Raw genomic sequence first — 21683 nt, forward strand, 5'->3', positions numbered from 1 at the left:
CTTTGTAGTTACTGGGTGCATTGACACCCCATGCAAAGTGTAATTAATAACTTCACCATGCTCAAAGGGATATTCAATGTATTTATTTTTACCCATCTACCAGTAGGTGCCCTTCTTTGCGAAGCATTGGAAAACCTCCCTGGTCTTTGTGGTAGAACCTGTGTTTGAAATGTACTGCTCGACTGAGGGACCTTACCGATAATTGTACGTGTGGGGTACAGAGATGAAGTAGACATTCAGAAATCATGTTAAACACTATTATTGCACACAGAGTGAGTCCATGTAATGTATTATGGTTGAATACTTATTATGGTTGAATATTGACTCAAGACATTTCAGCTTTTCATTTTTTATTTATTTGAAAACATAAAAAACATAAAAAATAAAAATCCACTTTGATATTATGGGGTATTGTGTGTAGGTAGGCCAGCGACCAAAAAAAATCTACATTTGATCAATTTTAAATTCAAGCTGTAACACAACAAAAATGTGGAAAAAGTCAAGGGGTGTGAATACTTCCTGAAGGCACTGCACATGTTCATTTGTACAGCATCTAACCCAACTGCTTAGTGGCTATTCAGTTTGAGAGTTTAAAATTGTGATTTGGACAGATGCTTTATTCATAACCATGTGATCATCCGCATAGTAACTCTAAACCTCTTAATGTTGGAGTTGGACCTAAAAAGGTTTAATACCATCAAGGATCAATACCGGATAACCTGTCATACAACTAAGCTACTTACTAAAATAAACAAAGAAAACGATGCAAACAATATGATTAAGAGGGATGTTCCTAATATCTGGTACTACAGTTCGTATTCAGCTGTCCGGTTATTTGAGCCGACCCGCGTAAGCATGTTACCAGGAAGCATAAGCTAAATTACAATGTGAGCTGTGTATACTGTGACTGTACGTGACCAACAGGCAGAGCAGCATAGAGCTACTGTACTGCAACTAAGTAGACCCGATGCAGACCAGACTAAATAACGGAAGGAACATGATGGTGCCATAAAGTGGAGTCGAGTTCATGGAGTTTGGGTTTGACTGGTGGTACTGTAGTGTAGTAATGAGGAAGCAGAAGCCTAGTGACATACCAAGTTGCTGGAAGAGCAGGGCCACACTCTTGCATGTAACAGGCAGGTTGTCATTCAGAGGGGTTTGGATTAGCTGTCGGTCGCCAGCTCCCAGGGAAAACAATTTCTGTGGGGAAAAACACCAAAGTGAAAAGTCATAGGTTATATGAAAAACCATTGGATGGGTCTATCATAGAACTAGACAAGACTGTACAACAGTTTCAGAGACGGATATTTTTTTTCAACAGACATCAAAACATGTTTTCATGGTAATGTATATATCATTAGGAAACTGAACAAGACTGTAACTCAAAACAAGGCCAAAGGTCATATACGCAAGGGAGAAATGACAGTACAATGGCAGTTAAGGGATCCACTGTGTGAGTGTTTTTTTGACGATCTCCCAGAAAAATGAATAAAACACGTGTTGTTGAACCCGATGGACATCGCAGCTGCATGACTGAATTAGCCTTTTGAATCAGTCCGGCTGCAATGGGAGAAACCTCAATTGCATGTTAACCTAAATTTCACTGGCACGGCACAACGCCTCTGCAATCCATTAGGGACAGCAGCGGCCGTCGCTGTATCCAGTGTGGCTGAGGGAAGAGAAGTAAGCGCACAGTGGAAACAGTGTGTTCGCATGAACACAATCAGTACGTCTAATTCAGCTAAACCAATGTTGAACATGATAGGGGGACAGACAGTGGTTCAACGGAGTTTGGCTTTTAACCTGACGAAGATCCTAGTGGATTGAAACAGTCAATGAAGGTCTTAATTGGGAGCATAGCCTTTCTGTTATTTTCAACTGAGTTTGAACCAGCTAGAGAACAACTCTGTTCCCTGATTCATGACATTCCTTCATGTTTGACAGTCTGTTGAAGGATGAGTTTGTTCCACTCCTGAGGTTTCTAACTCATGTTGTGTCACTACAGCCGAAAGCCCTTGGCTCTGCGGGGAGCGGCGATAGTTTGAGGAGGAACACTGGCATGTGTTGGTTGGTAAATTACATCAAAAACACTCAAATTACACTAAGGTTCAGGATGTGAACTTAACCATGGGTCACATTCCATCCCCTTTACAAACACAGATGAAATATTGTCCCGTTTTTTTAAAGCCACATTGATCACTATTGTCTAGACTTTAAGGGAACAGACCAGCGTAGGGTTTTGGTTATACTGTAGGACAGCTTCAGATGTGGTTTTTAATAACCTAGTGAGATGTGAAAATATAAAAACAGGCCCCCTACTTTGTTTTTTTCTACCCTAGCTTCACTAAGTAATGTCATCAGAAGAGCAGCTAGAAAAATAAAATAGTATTATGAGGACATTTCTGCGCGCGGTGGTACAGAAATCTATGGCACCATCTAGATGAGGAATGCATGATTGAATGGAAAGCAAACGCACATAGGCAAAAACATGACTTCCTTCCTCACTCACACTCTACTTGTAGGAGACTGAAACTATAATAAGCATGAGGCCGTCAGTGGGTAACCAAGCACCTTGTGTGGGTCTAGCAGCAATATTAACCCAGACTGACCCCTAGTCTTGGGTGGATTCGTGCCTCTGTGGAGAGCAGGCCAGAAGGGTTGAGAGATGGAGGTATTTGAGGAATTGTTTGCTTTAGTAAGACCTGTTTACCTGGGAGCCACCAGCCACAGGAACCATGCACGTGAAGAGGTTGGAAACCAGCCCCTCCAGGGGGAACGGCAGGCTGTCGACGTACACCGTGTAGATCAGGCCCAAGCAGCCCTGGGGAGGTCAGGAGGAGACAGACACACAACCAGGTCAATGAGCACACTCACATACAGATTTATCACAAGATACATACACCCAATCACAGTTTCGGGCCTAAATGGACAATCAAAGACACTGTGTTGGAATTTGTTATCTAATACAATCAGATTTATAGTATTTGATGTAATATTCCTAATATTCAGCTGACATGTGTGGTTTAATGGCAAATACCTGGGCAGAGCAAAGCTAAAAATAAATGCTAAAAGAATATTTGTGTCGGAGACATTTGAATGCCAAAGTTGAATACTGTAGTGGTCCAGTGGAGTACCTAGGGACAGGAGAGATGCGCTAAGACCCACTCTGTTCTTAAGTGAGGGATTGGCTGGATATCCTGTCCTTGAGTACTTGCAGATTTCACTCTATAAAGCCAATATGTTCATTCTCCGCACACAGGATCCAACATGATGCATTCTATCACCATCATGAGACAATCGATAGCGCAGAAATTAGTGCATTGACTACTGTTTATCATGCCAATGCTAATTAGATAAGATAAGTAAAGTGAACAGTCACAAACCTCATGAATAGGACCAAGAATGTTCCTGGCCAGGTCAACTATAGATAGCAAATAAACCCGCAAAAACTGAAATGACCACTATTGCATGGTCATCTGACATTTTGAAAGGAACCTATTTTAGTCAGGAATGAATCAGATATTATCATGTTACCCGGAATATTTCAGGATAATCGAGCCTGGAGACCAGAATGAGACTTTTTGGTGCAAAGACTTGAGCGGGCTGGATCAAGCCATCCTCTTCCTCATCCTCATCTGCATCGGTGGTCTTTGTTCCCTGAAAAAGCAAAACAGAAGAAGTTATTCAAATGGGGGAGTTCAACAGTGATATGGGGGTGAGTTAAGACCCTGTGCAGTGTAACCTAACATAGCAGGCGTAAAAGAAACGCCTGAGCAGGGACAGAAAAAACCTTTTCCTGCTAACCCGCTGAGGGAGGCTCTAGTGTTATCTACTGTACATTCTACAGTACATCACATACTGTAGCCTATGTTTGGAAACATGCAAGTGATAATTCTGATTTATTTATTTTAATTTTATTTTTTTACCTTATTTAACTAGGCAAGTCAGTTAAGAACAAATTCTTATTTTCAATGACGGCCTAGGAACAGTGGGTTAACTACCTGTTCAGGGGCAGAACAACAGATTTGTACCTTGTCAGCTTGGGGATTTGAACTTGCAACCTTTCGGTTACAAAAAACTCAAAATCCTGTGTTTGCAACCTTTATATGCACAAAAAAAACAAAAAATCCTGTGTTTCCTCTGCAATGGGATACAGATTTGAGTTGTAAAAAATCCTCTCCAATGTGTAGTACCCAGTAAAACAGATACTCATCACATTTGAGGAGTTGAAAGGGCAATGAGGATTTTCTTCAAATCACCATGGGGTTCATAAAAGATTACTAAGCCCCCAAAAAATAGATCATAAAACATTATTTTCATGGAGAACGTTTGAACGAAACCCAGGAGCTTAAGAGAGTAGTGTTATTTCCCCTCCAGAGTCACATACTGACAAAAGGCCAACCATAAATCAGCAGTGAGATGTACAGTATAAGAAATCAAGTCAACTATGCATCAAGTCACATTATTCGGTTTACTAAAATAGTTGTGAAAACTCTAACAACAGAGTATGAATAGGCTACGTCCAGTCTGGACTTTACCCATACTGCTTTCTCATCTGTTCAGTTGTTTCTTCACAAAATAGGGTATTTATTTTAAAGACTACAATGTCATAACTTTGGTTCCCTGAGTTGATGAATAATCTTTTGTGGTTTGGAGATTATTCTAAACTACGGCTACAAACCCAGAACTGGAGGTTTGAAATTCAAATGACATTTCCTACAAAACCGAGTCACAAGATGTAATCAGTATAGAAATAGCTGTAATAAACCCCCTGAAGCCTGAGTTCTAAGTATTCAACTATGTTTTTCTCCCATAACAGAGAACCAAAGATAATTCAAGCAAAAGCTGCTCGACCTCCGACACCTCTGATCCAGTAACCACACTGGAGATAGACCTAGGCCTACCTGTAGGATATTAATCATTCAGAACCTAGCCAAAATACGATGCAGACATTTGGGTTGGAAGGACATGGCGTAATGTACTATAAATAGCAATTGAGTGATCATGTTAAACTAACAGCATATGGGCTAAGTCATTAAGGTGAATGATTTGAACAAAGATACCTCCCCACTCCTTCCCAAAGTGCTCCATTGGGACACAGAGGTCAAATCTCAGTGGTCTCTTCTCAATCTGGTTCCAATTGTCCCATACCAGGAGCCGTCAGTCCTATCAGTTTACAGAGATAGCAGCATAGCAGCCTCACAGGGCTCGTTCCTGGCTAAACCTTTTATCAGAATCACATATATTCCTTCAATGAAAACATGCCACAAGAGCTCTGGCATGCTCCAAGCAGGGGACACAGGATCTAAATATCCCGTCAGATGGGAAACACATTTCTACAGCATTCTGAGGATTTTGTTCAATTATCAGCAAAAATACATATCTGCCTCTCGAATCCAATCACAGAATAAAGCCATGCTGGTTTAAACACAACAGGGTAAGGCTCATGATAATGCCCACGTAAATTTAAAAAATAATTTAAAAAAACGTATGCTGGCTTACAAGGGTCTACGAAAACCATGTGTGCCCTTTTCAGTAAAATGCTTTGCAGACTAGGCCCAATATACTGTACTAACCAAGTTAGGTGTATTTGAACACAAGGCACCTCAAACTAGTGTTGTCACGATACCAACATTTCACTAACGATAAGATACCAGGCCAAGTATCATGACAGCACAGAGAATTCTGATTGGCCTTGCGTCCTGTTCGACCCGTCCCCCAACAATTCTTCACATTTTGTAAACGTTATGCGTGTGGTACACAAAAACCTGTCACTGATATTCACACTTCTACTCAATAAAACAAATATTGAATTTAAATTCTCACTGTTCACTGTCCACTGCATAGAATGGCTAAGTTCCTCATATTTTCAAAGGTCTAGCTGTGATTTGGCTGGAGGAATGGGAGGAAGGAATATACATGCATAATGATCTGCATGTCATTGTGGCAGTAAGGGGAAAACACTGCATGAAACCTTTTCTCTTCGGTTAACAGACAAGACACACACACACACTCCCTCGGGCTCCCTCAAACACACACCACTCTCTCTCTCTCCCACACACATGTACACACTGCTCTCTCTCTCTGTCTCCCTCATAAAACACACACACACACACACACACACACACACACACACACACACACACACACACACACACACACACACACACACACACACACACACACCACACACACACTGCTCTCTCTCCCTCAAACACAGACACCACAACTCTCGCTCTCCCACAAACATGTACACACTACTCTCTCGGTCTCCCTCAAACACACCACTCTCTCTCCCACAAACACATTCCTCTACACTTTAAAAATGTTAGGCACCAAAACAGAATGGGGCGGCAGGGTAGCCTAGTGGTTGCAAGTTCAAACCCCGAGCTGACAAGGTACAAATCTGTCGTTCTGCCCCTGTTCCTAAGCCGTCATTGAAAATAAGAATTTGTTCTTAACTGACTTGCCTAGTTAAATAAAGGTTCATTTAAAAAAAAAAATTTTTTTTAAATGTAAGGAGCACCAGAAAGAGAGATTATGAATCCTAATTTTGAAGCAGACCCTTTTCCTTTCTTCCTGGGCCAATCAAATTTGCCTTAACCTACTGTCAAGTTACCAGGTCGTTAAGCTAGCTAGGTAATAGGACTGAAAAACATTGTTATCAAAACAATAATTAGCGGCCTGGGATTAGTTTAAAACGGCCCGCGATTTGGTTTGTGAAATTAGAATGAATAGAGCGCAAAATAGTGCAGGAAGGAAAAAAGGCTGGTCCGGTAAGAGCTGCTTATTTGCTGTAAAACTGCAAACACGACTGTTACAACGCCGTTTCTACTCTCTGTTCCTGCTGCGTGACAGTGAACTTTCAAAGCCTATCAGACTGGCCTGTGCTCTTCGCTACTGTACATGTAACAACAGCAGACTGATCCGGGTCTGCATCCCCCCTCGCCATCAAAGCTAAATTATAGTATTTTAAACAGACGGAGGAATAGATGAGCAGGAAGAGCGGACGGAGAGGAGAGAAGCAGGTGAGTGATGGCTGGAAGGGGATGTGGCTGGCCGATTACAGCTGCCACAGGTGATGTGCGCATGAACGTGAAGTGGACATTATTGCACCTGCGCATACAAGAGACTAGCATTGCTTAAATTCAACTGAATGTCTAAACAAAACTGACTTCATAAACATTTGATAATTTTTGTAGTATTATATGACACGGTAGTACGGTATTCTAAAATGTTGGCATCATGATGTTTTGGTACTGTGGTATTACCGTGATGCCGGTATACCGTGCAACACTACCTCAAACTACTTTAGCATCTTGCTTACCTTGTTAACAGTGTAAATGTGAATATTGAGAACATAGGTCCTGGCTCTGGTGCAAACCTTTGCAGTGGATGGTATACTATATCAAGCTGGTCCCTAAACCATAAGATACAGCAACAGTCACCTACACAGTGAGAAACCAGCCCCACATCTGTCCAGTGTGTGATCCAAACTCTTATCCTTATCTGAGCCATTACCAAGTGAACAAAAGGGGTCTGGGAACAGTTCCTGGAAAGAAATCAAACCAAAACAGAGAGGTGGGGCCATGATGAAGAGGCAGTGAGGTGACCGGCCACATTTAGCCCTGTAATCAAGACCTCTAACGATCCTGTATTAAAGTCTGCGATGACACTGCACTGATCGTTATGGGTGGCCTTCGCCTCTTCTCCCTCAGTAGACCGGCCGGCGTGTGAGGAGGACAGAAAACAAATAAGGGATGATTAAAGTCTGGACACGGAGGAGAGGGTCCAGAGTCCTCCGGGGGGGTGGGGGCGTGAGCAGAGTGGACAGCTGCAGGACATCACCGAACAGCGCCTGACAGGGGAAGTAGTCAGACTATTGCAGGGTCGGTTACGTGACCATCCAGCCCAGGCATAGACCAAGCCCGGCTAGAGACCCAGTCACAGCTAACCTAGCCGTTATCCCACGTATTTAATGAAGGATGTGGTGGTTTATACCTTGTCAGGCCAAGGCTTTGTTTGAAACCCACATGGAAAATCAGTGGTTCTGCATCCAGGCACAACAAGGGATGTTTGTGTAAATTGGTCTGATTCATACAGTACACTGTGTAATAATAAAGGTTAGAATTCCACCAGAATTTACGTAAGAGGATATGATCAGATTTCAATTCCCTTTTTCAGAAGACTCCTTGAATAAACATGACTAATGGTCAGAAGAATGGGGCCTTTCGAAGAATGTCAGATTTTCGAAGAATGTGACTAATGGCCATGGTTGTCATGTGTTTTATAAGTGGCAGGGGACATGTCCTGTTCTTGTGACAAAAAGCAGCACTTCAGAGACCGTCTGGAGGGTGATGTCGGGCCATTGTAAGGAGTCATATTCTTAAACACAATTAGACATCCAGCCAGGCATTCTGTGTAATGTATCAGGGCAAACCTTGAGAGGATTGCGGTCGTTCCAATAGTTTATTTCAGGGGTTTGTGAACTTGTGCGGAAGAAAAAACATCAAAGACAGAACTGAATTCATATGAGGATGGGTGCATCCAAGAGCCAGTGCTAGAGGGGATGAGATGTCAGCTCATTGGATACGTCTTTTGTCCCATCACACTAAAACCCTTCAGTATGTGAAGTGTTGTTCAATTCATCGCAATTCATCCGGAATGCTGTTATTTTCCCACTTTAGTGGGTTCTGGAACACATCATGCCGTGACACATTCCTAATAGTACAAAAATGTGCCATGCAAGAAAACATGTCAAAAACAAAAGAATTACAACACAATGAAAAATATGAAAAAATACGAAGAATTAACAAATAGCCCCTGCTGGATGCTCGGAATCAAGTATTCATCCAGAGAGAGAGAGAGTAGCTGGAAATGATAAAGAAATTAACTGCTTATCAAGAGAAGCATCATGCTGTCAGCCGAGGCAGTAGGCACTATCTGCCATAGCGTGGTTCACTTATTTTGCCATTATGACCCAGATCCTAAACAGGACGTAGTCCTATTCAGCATGTGTGTAAGAGTTTAAAAGGCATGAAAAAAAAAAAAAAGTCAAACCATACGTACAGTGGCTTGCGAAAGTATTCACCCCCTTGGCATTTTCCCTATTTTGTTGCCTTACAACCTAGAATTAAAATAGATTTTTTGGGGGGGTTGTATCATTTGATTTACACAACATGCCACAGATTCTCAATTGGATTGAGGTCTGGGCTTTAACAAGGCCATTCAAAGACATTTCAATGTTTCCCCTTAAACCATTCAAGTTTTGCTTTAGCAGTATGCTAAGTGTCATTGTCCTGCTGGAAGGTGAACCTCTGTCCCAGTCTCAAATCTCTGGAAGACCAAAACAGTTTTCCCTCAAGAATTTCCCTGTATTTAGCGCCATCCATCATTCCTTCAATTCTGACCAGTTTCCCAGCTGATGAAAAACATCCCCACAGCATAATGCTGTCAACACCATGTTTCACTGGGGATGTTGTTCTCGGGGCGATGGGAGGTGTTGGGTTTGCGCCAGACAAAGCGTTTTCCTTGATGGCCAAAAAGCTACATTTTAGTCTCATCTGACTAGAGTACCCTCTTCCTTTTGGCGAACACCAAACGTGTTTGCTTATTTTTTTCTTTAAGCAATGGCTTTTTTCTGGCCACTCTTCCATAAAGTTCAGCTCTGTGGAGTATACGGCTTAAAGTGGTCCTATGGACAGATAACCATGAAGGAGCTCCACAGCGGAGATCGGATTATCTTTGGTCACTTTGTTTCCTCTCTGATTAATGCCCTCCTTGCCTGGTCCGTGAGTTTAGGTGGGCGGCCCTCTCTTGGCAGGTTTGTTGTGGTGCCATATTCTTTAATTTTTTTAATAATGGATTTAATGGTGCTCCGTGGGATGTTCAAAGTCTCTGATATTTTTTTATAACCCAACCCTGATCTGTACTTGTCCACAACTTTGTCCATGACCTGTTTGGAGAGCTCCTTGGTCTTCATGGTGCCCCTTGCTTAGTGGTGCCCCTTGCTTAGTGGTGTTGCAGACTCTGGGGCCTTTCAGAACAGGTGTATATATACTGAGCTCATGTGACCGATCATGTGACACTTAGATTGCACACAGGTGGACTTTATGTAACTAATTATGTGACTTCTGAAGGTAATTGATGGCACCAGATGTTATTTAGGGGCTTCATAGCAAAGGGGGTGAATACATATGCATGCACCACTTTTCAGTTTTACATTTTTTTTATTTTTTTTTTAAACAAGTAATTTTTTTCATTTCACTTCACCAAATTGGACTATTTTGTGTATGTCCATTACATGAAATCCAAATAAAAATCCATTTAAATTACAGGTTGTAATACCACAAAATACAAAAAATACCAATGGGGATGAATACCTTTGCAAGGCACGGTATATAACGGATTGCTTTGAATAGGGCAACTATGGGTAAGCTGTAAGAGATATACATTAGATTTGCTATAATATTTTACATAATGCCCTTGTAAGTGGCTTTGGCTATAACACTAAGATATGCATGTAGGGGGGTTGGGGTTGAGGAGTACAACAGGCCATCTCACCTGCAGGTTGACCTCTGCCTCGTAGAAGGTGAGGCAGGAGCAGTAGTGTCTGTCTGAGTCGATGTCCGTCAACACCACCGTGAAGAAGGTGGGAGCTTTCCTCTCTCGGGACAGCCTCCATCCTCCTGGCTGGCAGAACTGGAAAAAACACAAAGTATAACACACATACATGAGCACCTGTACTGGAACTCTAAACAGGAACACAGTCTGCCCTCAGGTGCAGATGAAATGGGCACAGGCAAAATACAGGGCAGGCAGAGTACAAGACACCCAGTGGCTTTTCCAGAGTGGTTACTGGAAGCCAGTGTTGTTGTGTTGAGAGCGGAGGCCGTATTCTAGCCGGTGTCCCCAGGAGAGCCGCTGCTGGTAACCCTTCAGTGTGAATAGGAAGGTATTACGTTAGTTAGGGGGCCATTGACGCCATTGTGGAGAGGATGCACAGGATGTCCTGTTTCAGTGCATTAGTGCTACTGCTGAATACTCTCACCACAGAGAGGGAAATGGCACTGGTTCACGTTCCTCACAGAGAGGGAAATGGCTCTGGTTCACGTTCCTCACAGAGAGGGAAATGGCACTGGTTCACGTTCCTCACTGCTCGTCAGAGGGGTTTGATATCAGTCTGGTTCTAGGCAGAAAGAAAAGTATGACAAAAAGGTACTGAAACCAAAAGTACTGACTTTTACTGTGAAACAGTAGGCTGCTATGTACTCAGTTGGATAAGCATAAAAACGTTTAGGATAAGATGAACATGACAAAAGTAGGATTGTATTGGATAACACTGGGATTAACATGAAGAATGTAATAGTGGATACTTAAGCCAACTCTGGTTGTTCAAGCAGGAAATCCCATTTTATCATTAAAACATAAACAAGATAATGACTAATTGACATAAAACTACCATGTCATAAAAAAATGCACCACTTCTTCCTTTTTCTGGGATAAAACGTATCAGTTCGGGATCATGTTGTCTTAACTTTTACTCCACTACTGAACCATCTCAACTTGATTTATAAACATTAGAAATGACACAGCAGAAAATATATGTAATCTAATGGGAACATGAAGTACTGGTGAGCAAGAGAAAGGGAGAGGGGACAGAGGGGGGGGGGGATATGGGAAGATTGAAAGAAGAGGAGTGCAGAGGGATAGAAAAGAGGTGTGAGGACAAAAACCATACAGACCTAAGAGGAAAACAGAGAAATGATGAGGATGATGGAGTGTCGAGAGCAGCATGTGAGGCAGGCAGGCAGCCAGAGTGAGTAAATCTTGTGTGTTTGTGCTGGAGGCCGAGCTGGCCTGGCTGTGGGACAGTATTTAGACTGCTCCTCAGGCGTTTCACTGGAAGAACATTGGACTGACAGAGGGAGAGGAGAGAGGAGCAGGGGGGGAAGAGAGGATGGATAGATGGATGGATGGACGGAGAGAAAATCAAATGAAAAGAGAAGGTGGGTGGGTGGTGTAAGACAGGATGAGAGAGAGAGGAAGAGAGAGAAAGAGAGAGAGGGAGCTGTGCTTGACACCCGGGGGCTTGAACCAGGATGCCACCTTCCACCAACAGACACAATTGACAGCAGGAAATCTGGAAAAGCTGCATTGTGGGGGAGTGTCATACATACTGGGCCAGGGCCCAGACAGGACCCAAGGACAATTGCAGATAACTGTGAACACATCCAAAAATATTCAAAGTATATGTCATTAATCACTGTCGGAAAGGAGATAAACAGCTTTCGGACCGCATACCTTGGGAGATAAGCAGAGATATGCTAAAATGGGGGATGGAAGCAGAGGACTTGTGTGTGTGTGTGTGTGTGTGTGTGTGTGTGTGTGTGTGTGTGTGTGTGTGTGTGTGTGTGTGTGTGTGTGTAGGAGGAGGAGGGGGTCTTGTTTTGCTTAAACAATACCAATGGCCATCTTCTGCAAAGTTGTTATGCTCACGCTACCACGGAGGTCTGAGGAGAGGCTCTGGACTGGGTTCAAAGACACTTCATTGGGTCCACAGTTTACTTCTACCTCCCCCTCCACGTGCCCGGTGCCTTAGGTAGGCTGAATAACAGCCAGACAGTCTACTAAATAACACCAATGAAGATATCCTATCCATCTTCACGTGCCAGTGACTGACTGGAAAGCAATCATGTTTTGAAGGATTTCTCTCTCTGCAAATATTAGCTTAGACTCAAGTAGCTAGGCTTACTAAGAAGTCTGAATAGAGAACAACCGACTGAGTAAGAGTTGACTGACAGGGACTTTAGTCACAACACCGGAGATGCTAACCTGATACACTAATATCAGCACCAGTCATACGGGTGGAGAGATGTGGAATGAGGAGAAGGGGGAAATTGAAGAAAAAGCAGAGTAGATGAGGACTAGTGGGTTCGATTCCTGGGACCAACCATAGGTAAAAAGTATGCATGCATGACTAAGTCGCTTTGAATAAAAGCACCTGCTTAACGGCACTGTAAATTACATTATATTATTATATTAACCAGAGGACAGGGAGGAGGATGACTTGCATGAGAGACACAACAAAAATAAGTCCAAGGACCAGTAGCTGTCTGTCTAACTGAAAGGAGCTGAAAACTTACTCTACTGTCAATCATCCCATAGTAGGAAGTGCATCCAAGCATGCCCTGAACATGTTGTCTCTCCTGCTGTGTGAGGGCCTATCTGCCAGACACACACACACACACACACACACACACACACACACACAGAGAGAGAGAGAGGGAGCAGAGCAGTGATTCTAGGCACCACTCCAGGTAGCAGCTCCAGGGAGCCCCTGCCTGCCGCCAGCTGTGACTGACACACACAGTACCAGCAGACTGTTTGGAGAGATCAAGCAAAATATGTTCACTGCAGTGCAACAGGTGCGTGGCTTGTCAAGAAACATACAGTGCAAGAATAAACACATACGCATGGTGTAAACGTACACAACTACACTTACACACCCACGTAGCCCATATATATGCATGGTGAACAGAGACACACACGTACACACACACGCGGAGTCACGGCGAGGACAGTCCCTGGTCTCAAATTAGACCACAGTCAAGTGACAATGGAACTCATTGGCTAACCGACTCTGGGATCTTTGTCCTTTTGCACATTGTTGCCCTGCCACCGACTGAGCTCTCTGCATCACGTGGCTCTGTGTGGCGTGGCTCCCCCCTAGTCCACCCTTTCAGATAGCGACACTAGATCTGCAACTTGACCTGCTAAGAATCGGCACAGAAAAGCATGGGGAACAGTCCCACTGAACTGAAGCCTAGTTTGTGGTCAGAGCTGTATTCTAATACTGTGAAAATGTACTGTATGCCGCTGTAATAACTGCCCAGGGGACAAACAAACAGCTATGCTGTGGGAACGGGGGCTGAAACTCCAGACCGTCAGTCAGGGACACACACACTGGTCTTTATAAGACACCCCTAGAAAGAAATCTGATGCAACCATTTACCGGTGTCCTCCAGTTGAAAAATGGGGAGTGGAGTTAATATAGGCTTATGACATGGTATGAAATGGTACATCGCCACACCACAAATTCAGATTTTAAAAAAATACAGGTTTCATAGTTTGATTTCCTAAGTTGATCAGTTCCAAAATGACATAGCCAAACAAACAAACATCAAACGCACTCTTCAGTTCCTCTGTATGGTAATAAAATGTAGACGTCTCCTCCCTTCTGAGCATTAACAAATGTGATGCAAGACTGAGCTGGGTGAAAGAGAAGGACGTCTGGAACTGGAAAAAGGACACATTGATGGGAAAACACTTTCCCAACTCCTCCGACAGGAATGAAGAGCATTCCCAGGGTGGAATCTCTCCAACACAACATTCTCTCTACAGTATGTCGCATTAGATTTAACACGGGTTTATCTGGTCGGTTCTGATGAATGATAATACTACACAAGAGCAACAGCTATTGAGATCAGACTCTGTCTGAATTAAAGCCTCTGAGGAGACTTTGTTGACCAAACACATTCAGTTCTATTCTCCAGAAAGAGTGGCTGACTAGATAGGTGAATCATGCACAGTGGAAAGGTTGCAAGGCAACAAGGTATTTGTAATGAAGGACAACATCCCATTCAGACGTGCCTACTCAAACGTAGTAACAGTAATACCACAATGCTGCATGAACACAAAACATGTCTCCAAAACAAAGTGCATCCAACCGATGCCAGTGAAGTGCTGACACAGTCTGAAAGCAAAGTGATTGCCAAGACTTTGTGGTCAGGACAAAAACACGACAACAGATGTGTTGTGTTGTGTACGCTCCCCTCCCTTGCTCCCTCCCTCTCCATCTTCGAGGTCCATCTTATCCTCCTCTCTCTCTTTCCGCTTCACTTCAAGGGCCTGTTTCTCAGGAAGACAAGACAATGACTTGCAGGAAAGTGGTGTCTGTGGTGGCGGGGTTGGCAGGGGGTGAGCGGGTCATTACCGGGCTGCAACCTGGCCGGCCTAGACATCTGCTGCTTTATCAACTCTGGAGGATGGACAGGACAGTGGATAGAGCTGAACTCCAAACATGTGCCAGGGCTATTGGAGTTTCCCCAGCAGCCGGGGCAACACAGAGCAGCCACATGGTAGGAAGTCTTGAGCTGAGATGGAGGCTATATTCATAGGAGGCCAGGAGGAAGCCCAGCAAACAGGAGGCACACAGACGACACTTCCTGAGAACATCTTCAGGGTCAGTGTGACACAAAAAAACAAAACAAAGCTAGCCAGCTTCAAACCACAGGTACCAGAGTGCAAAGTGGAAAGTAGAGCGCAGGCAGCCCTGTGATGTACTGTAGGCCAACTGGTCTGACTGGAGAGCTCCATCACACAGCAGACGACTGCCGACAACTGGCATCTCACATCCATCCTTATTTCCCTCGGTCCCCACAGCTCTGTGGTTCCCTGTGATGTGTTATGCAACCCGGAACATATGGTTCATTTTAGAGACGGATATTTTTAGCTGGTCATAAAGGACTGCAATAATTCAACAGACAGCTTAGGCCAGGAAGATGGGGGAAGAGAGTAATAAGGAAGTCGATGTCTAAAACTGCAACGCAAACAACGTGGAGAATTTCAGGGTCCATATTTCGATCATTTCTAAAAGTGTATGGGGGGGGGGGCAAAATGTAATTTGTTGTGCTAGAATAATATGAAAATACAGACAGCTCTGCAGAGTTCCTAACATCCAAAGTCTCCTGGGAAGATTTCTTCACTTGGGGGTAAATACTTTGGATTTATTTTAAAACACAATAAATTAAAAACATACGGCTGGTTCAACACATGTAACTTATTTCAATCTGAGATGCATTAAAACGCAAATAGAAAAAGGATTAGGCATTCCTTCTCTTAAACCAATCTACTGTCAGTTTCATTTCAGCTTAATTCTGCTCCAATCACTGCAACCTCTCAAACCCAGCCTTGAGCACTCACATGCTATTCACTACACTCAAGGGTGTCCCAAAACCAAGGGGTGAATGTTGGTGACCAGATATGAACTTTATTTGAGTTTCATTTCAGAAAGAGTAGGCTAAGTGGGTTAATAAACCTAGTTAACTAAAGTCGCCTTAGTAAGATCTTTCAAACGTGTTCCTTGGGTCCAAGGGTAGAACTACATGCATTTCCAACATGTGACAAGCGGATGGAGTGGAAATTCAGAGAAGACTCGGTCTTAAACGCAGGGATGGATGCTCTTCAGTGCTGAAAACCCCTTCCACAGTCCAAGAAGGCTGCCGCTGGCGGGATAAGAGCAGGGCCTGGCTTTGCCATCATAATCCAAACCTGACATTACTCTACCTCTATTGTTATGCTGCATCCTCACACACTCTCCCACACACACACACACCCCGTAGATGGCGGTGGCCTACAGGTGGAGCGCTGTACCCTGTTCTCTGACCTGTGAGGCCCCCATTCATTGGTTTGTAACATATTAATTAACACACTGAGTTACACATTCATGACACGTATAGTTAACTTTCAAGAGCATTACCGCACTTGAAGAATTTACTCATCATTATATAGTTATTAGTTTGTGCAGTGCTGTTTACAATAAGTAAAACCGTATTCTATGCAGTCGTGTGAAGCAAAGCAAATACAAAAACAACAGGTCGGCCCATTTGAAGAGTACAGTGTGTTTGATGAGGAGACAGCAGAGGGTAAACAGCTCTGTCCTGGACCGTAGAGAAACACAATGTGCTTATGCGTCAGCCTGTGGAGCCCCTGCCTGGGAGCCCTGTGATAATGTCCCAGGGACAGGTGCTTCCTGCCGGGCCCAGGCCCACTCCTCTCTCCCTATCGCTGTCACTAAGCCACCCTCCAACCGTGGCCTTTCTTCTGCCTGTTTTTAGATCTCCGCTTTTGTTTTTCACCTGAAAAAACAGTGAGGCCCCCCAAACTTCATATGACTGGCTCACAGAGTTATACACCCCTCACGCGGACCAGTAGCAATTTCTACTGTTGTTGTACCACTCCAGACCAGGAAGACAGTCTGTGTGTTATGCTATATCCCTGATAGTGTGAAAAGTGCAACTGGAAAAACACACCAGGACAATGGCAGTGCATTACACAGGGGACACTGGCCTTTAGTTTTCCAGCTGACTGCCTATCCAGGGCTCTGGGTCTACGGTACTGCACTCTGCCCGCCACACAGGATGAGGGCTGTGGGAGGTCAATGACCTGGCATTGGAGAAAGACATGGCCTCACAGACAGGGTCAAGGACGGGTGCCGTTTCATACTTCATTTTAATGGCAATACAGGACTGTCATGACATGCTGCTCTTAAACACAGCCATTCAGATAAGTCAACAATACAGCATTTATAGCGGTCTATCATATAGCACTGTTAGCTGGTTAGGCACAAGAGCTGGGGTTAGCACCTCATGCTAAAGCAGTTGTCATTAATCGGCCTTGGTCTATCCTCAGGATCAATCCAGCTCGAATATGTCTCCTGCCCTGCCCTCAATCACTAAGTCAGTGTGGACTGCTTCTGCTATGACAACAGGGAGCCCCAAAACGGGGCTGGCATATGTGAAACATAGGTCTCCTCTGCAGTGCCACTGGTGAACTTCACCCAACAATGGTCTCTGCGAAGAAGCTCTTGTGACAAGGGGAATGGTTTGAGTAAAATGTCTGGGTGTCGTGGTTTCACCCGTGGACCTCTCATACAGAGTGGAGGCAGAGAGAAGGTGTGGGACAAGACACCGTGATTTACAGGTGGGTCATGTCAAGAGAACGGACATTCCAGACAAATTAGGACATCTCTTAGCACTGCGAAAGGAATCTCAGGTATGTCCGCAGGCATTTTGGTCTTGCAGTCCCATCGCTCCACGTAAACAGAGACGGTGACTGGCAGGGGAGAGCCACCATGGAGCTTGGCAGTGAGAAAGGGGAAGGCCACAGGAGGCTATGTGGCCTCTGAGCTGTGCTCCTGTGCCAAAAGCTGCGGCTGGCTCCCCTCCTGGCTCCTATCCACGCATTTTACAGTTCCAGGGCGGACGGAGAGGTGGACAGTGGACGGTCTCACAGCTCAATGGCTTGTTTTGATTCATTGGAGCTGGAATGAAGTCCTTGTGAGTATATTTCCATTTTATGGAAAACAAGGAAATAACAGTGATTTTTAGTGCGTGCGTGCGCGCAAAAGAGTGATTATAATTACTTCAACAGAGGGGTTAGTTCTGCCAAACTGTGTAACATAACTATGTGCTCCCAGAATAAGGATATTAGCTTATTCTGGGAGCACAACATATTAGCTCCATGTATCCTGAGTATTCACATTTCCTGATGAGCTCACTATGGTTTTCATCATGGACAAGGCTGCCATGTACTCCAGCCCACTGCCAGTGCCGTTTCCTGGGGATTTTCTGTTTCGCTGGCAGCCAAAGCATTGATTACTCATGAACATCTTCCTGACAAACACATGATTCTATTATCCCCGACTTGGACGACATCCTGTATGTGGAATGCACTGTTGTATTTAGTTTTACAAACATCACAGGAACGACGTGCTGTGCGACATGTCAGCTTTGGTCACACAGCCTGGTGATACAACCAGCCAGCCCAGCACCTCCCCCGGGGTCTCTGGACTGGCCAGGAGGAGACAGCAATACTGTGACGTGGCAAGCGTCCTAGTCTGACCCAGATAGTCTAAGCATGCTGTTTCAGACCCTGACACCATGAAACAATAACACCCAGAGATGCCAGTCCCCCCAGTCAAGATCACTCCACTAGAGCGAACCTTAGTCACTGTCCCATCCACTGCCCACTCCGCACCAACAGTACACACAGTTTGAATAACTCCAGCATCCTTCCCGGAAGTACGTACCACATTCCACATTACAACAGGGATTTGGGGGGAGACAAGAGAAATGAAACAAATGTTTACTGGTCAAGTCTGGTCAAATTCCTTCATTAGAGGAAGTCAGGCCCCAAGGAGGATTTTTTTGTTTCATATGTACACAGTTTTGTTAAAATAAAAACAAGCAGAGGAAGATTATCACGGTTTTGCCATTGGGGACTTCAAAGAATGTGTCACAAATGTTGTTTCACAGTCATGACCAGATTCATTCTGCTCTTATGTACACAATGAATTCCGCTTTGATTTAAACTCAGGGGCAGATTATATCAAGCAGCACGAGGCCTGGTAATCATTGCGGGGGGGGTGGGGGGCAACCTTTCTATCAATCTGTTTATAGTATTGAGGCAAACAAGTGGCAATGAGTGTCAGCTGGAAACAGAACCTGCTTCATAATTCATTAATTCCCCACGCAGCCAGGTGGGAAAGGAGGAAAGTAGGCAAGTCTGCACATAGACCCCTACAAACCTATCAGACCCTATCAGGCAAACTAAACATCGCCCCTATGGATTAGGCTATGCAAATAGTCAAATGGAAATTCTAATAAATTATACCAATCCATTGCTAGCACAAAATCAGCCATTAAAATGCAGAACATTTTAATTTAAAAAAATATTTAAAAATAGGCTAGTTGACTTACACACATGAAAGTGACCAGACAAAAAAATTGAAGCAAATTTTTTTTTTTTTAATTCAATAAAATGTAAAAAATAGGGGGGTGATCTTAACTTTTTGCTTAATATTTAAAGAGTCTCTCACCATTTTAGAATGACATATCCACTTGGTCCTGTGCAAATTCTCCACTGAAAAGTACATCTTCAGCCAAGACTTGAACCAGAGACCAAACAGAGAACATCACACAGACACATGTCGAAGATCAAACTATGTTTTATTTCCATGACAAGACGTTGCTGTACTTACAGCAATGTTCATTCAAATGATATCCATCAGGCTACTAGGATATGGTTAAACATACCGACAAGGGCTTTCCAGGTAAGACCTCATGAACATTGGAACAGTACAACAAATGATATCCATCAGGCTACTAGGATATGGTTGAACATACTGACAAGGGCTTTCCAGGTAAGACCTCATGAACATTGGAACAGTACAACAAATGATATCCATCAGGCTACTAGGATATGGTTAAACATACCGACAAGGGCTTTCCAGGTAAGACCTCATGAACATTGGAACAGTACAACAAATGATATCCATCAGGCTACTAGGATATGGTTAAACATACCGACAAGGGCTTTCCAGGTAAGACCTCATGAACATTGGAACAGTACAACAAATGATATCCATCAGGCTACTAGGATATGGTTGAACATACTGACAAGGGCTTTCCAGGTAAGACCTCATGAACATTGGAACAGTACAACAAATGATATCCATCAGGCGACTAGGATATGGTTGAACATACCGACAAGGGCTTTCCAGGTAAGACCTCATGAACATTGGAACAGTACAACAAATGATATCCATCAGGCTACTAGGATATGGTTGAACATACCGACAAGGGCTTTCCAGGTAAGACCTCATGAACATTGGAACAGTACAACAAATGCAAAGTTGTACAACGATGTAGACCTCAGGATGTAGAGTGCTGCTACTTTGACAGGAATCAGATTCCCCTTTATTAACCCAGTGGGGGACACCTGACTGACACTTGGTCCTTCAATTTCACAAATTTCCAATATGCAGGGCTTCAGACTGCGACCCTTTGGTTGTGTGAGTAAAATAAAAAAATGGAATTGGTCACACTGATGCAAGTTGCACATTCTACCTGGTCACCACAAAATCAAATCATTAGGGCTGGGACTTGCCACGGAACTCACGATACAATATAATCATGATAGGTGCCGATATAATATGTATTGCGATTCAATACTGTGATTTGACTGCGATTTAAGGTTCCAAACATATTGCTCACTATATGTCTGCTGCAGAGGGACAAGAGAGAGCCATGAGAAAACGTGTTTTGATCAGTCATGGAAATAAAAGTGCTGAAAACATGTTGGCTCACTATCCAAAAAGAAGATGGAGAAAAAGCTATAGGCGCAGATACAGCTGACTAGGGCTAGCTGACGCTCCCTAGCGAAGTCAAAGTTAAGGCAAAAGTATTGATATAATATTGTCCAAAATGTGTTACTGTATAAGTGTTTTCCCCCATCCCTACAAAACGTCCTAATTTTGGGGGCGGATAAACCCATGAATTTGTCAAAGAGTAAAGTGTTATACTCGTGATTCCTGTAATAAAAGTGTCGACCCTGTCGCTGTGCTTGCCTATCGTTACGTTGGGGTTGGCTGCTGTAATGAGCGAGCCTCTCACACTCCCTCCCTCCCTCGTGTGCCCCTCGTGATGTATAACATTTCAACATGAAATTGCAGGGATAAAAATGACCTTGGAATCAACCAGTTGTCCATATTAAAGGAGCGTTTTAGCTTTCTGTAGGTATACGTTCTATTTCTCAACGATCATTGAGATCAAAGCCCTGTTTTACAATCAAGATATCTGATATGGCTTTGAAATAGAGAGCGTGCGAAAATGCGCATTGTAGATTAATACATGGCTAATAACAGTAGGTGTTGAATTAGCACCAATTTAATTAGGCCTTTATATAATATTAGTACACAAAGATGAAGGCAAATTCATCTCTATTGAACAAAATAATGACATGGCAGGTATTCATCCACATCTTAATCAATGGAAAGGATAAACGGTTGAGATTTATATAATTTAAAAGCTTACAGACTCCTCATACTATTTTATAATTTA

At 43.5% G+C, this 21683-nt stretch overlaps 1 protein-coding gene across 1 annotated transcript in view; it reads right to left on the bottom strand.

Moving 5' to 3' along the window:
- LOC112263665 (myotubularin-related protein 13-like) overlaps positions 1-21683 on the bottom strand; it is a 143130-nt gene that overhangs the window by 67126 nt on the left and 54321 nt on the right. The window contains exons 3-6 of the mRNA XM_042330916.1: positions 10564-10701; positions 3535-3657; positions 2711-2821; positions 1095-1200 (exon numbers count right to left, since the gene is read on the bottom strand). Of these exons, the coding sequence (XP_042186850.1) occupies positions 1095-1200; positions 2711-2821; positions 3535-3657; positions 10564-10701 (478 nt within the window). The remainder of the gene's footprint in view (positions 1-1094; positions 1201-2710; positions 2822-3534; positions 3658-10563; positions 10702-21683) is intronic.

Source organism: Oncorhynchus tshawytscha, linkage group LG12, assembly GCF_018296145.1.
Source record: "Oncorhynchus tshawytscha isolate Ot180627B linkage group LG12, Otsh_v2.0, whole genome shotgun sequence".
In the NCBI taxonomy this organism is placed as follows: Eukaryota; Metazoa; Chordata; class Actinopteri; order Salmoniformes; family Salmonidae; genus Oncorhynchus; species Oncorhynchus tshawytscha.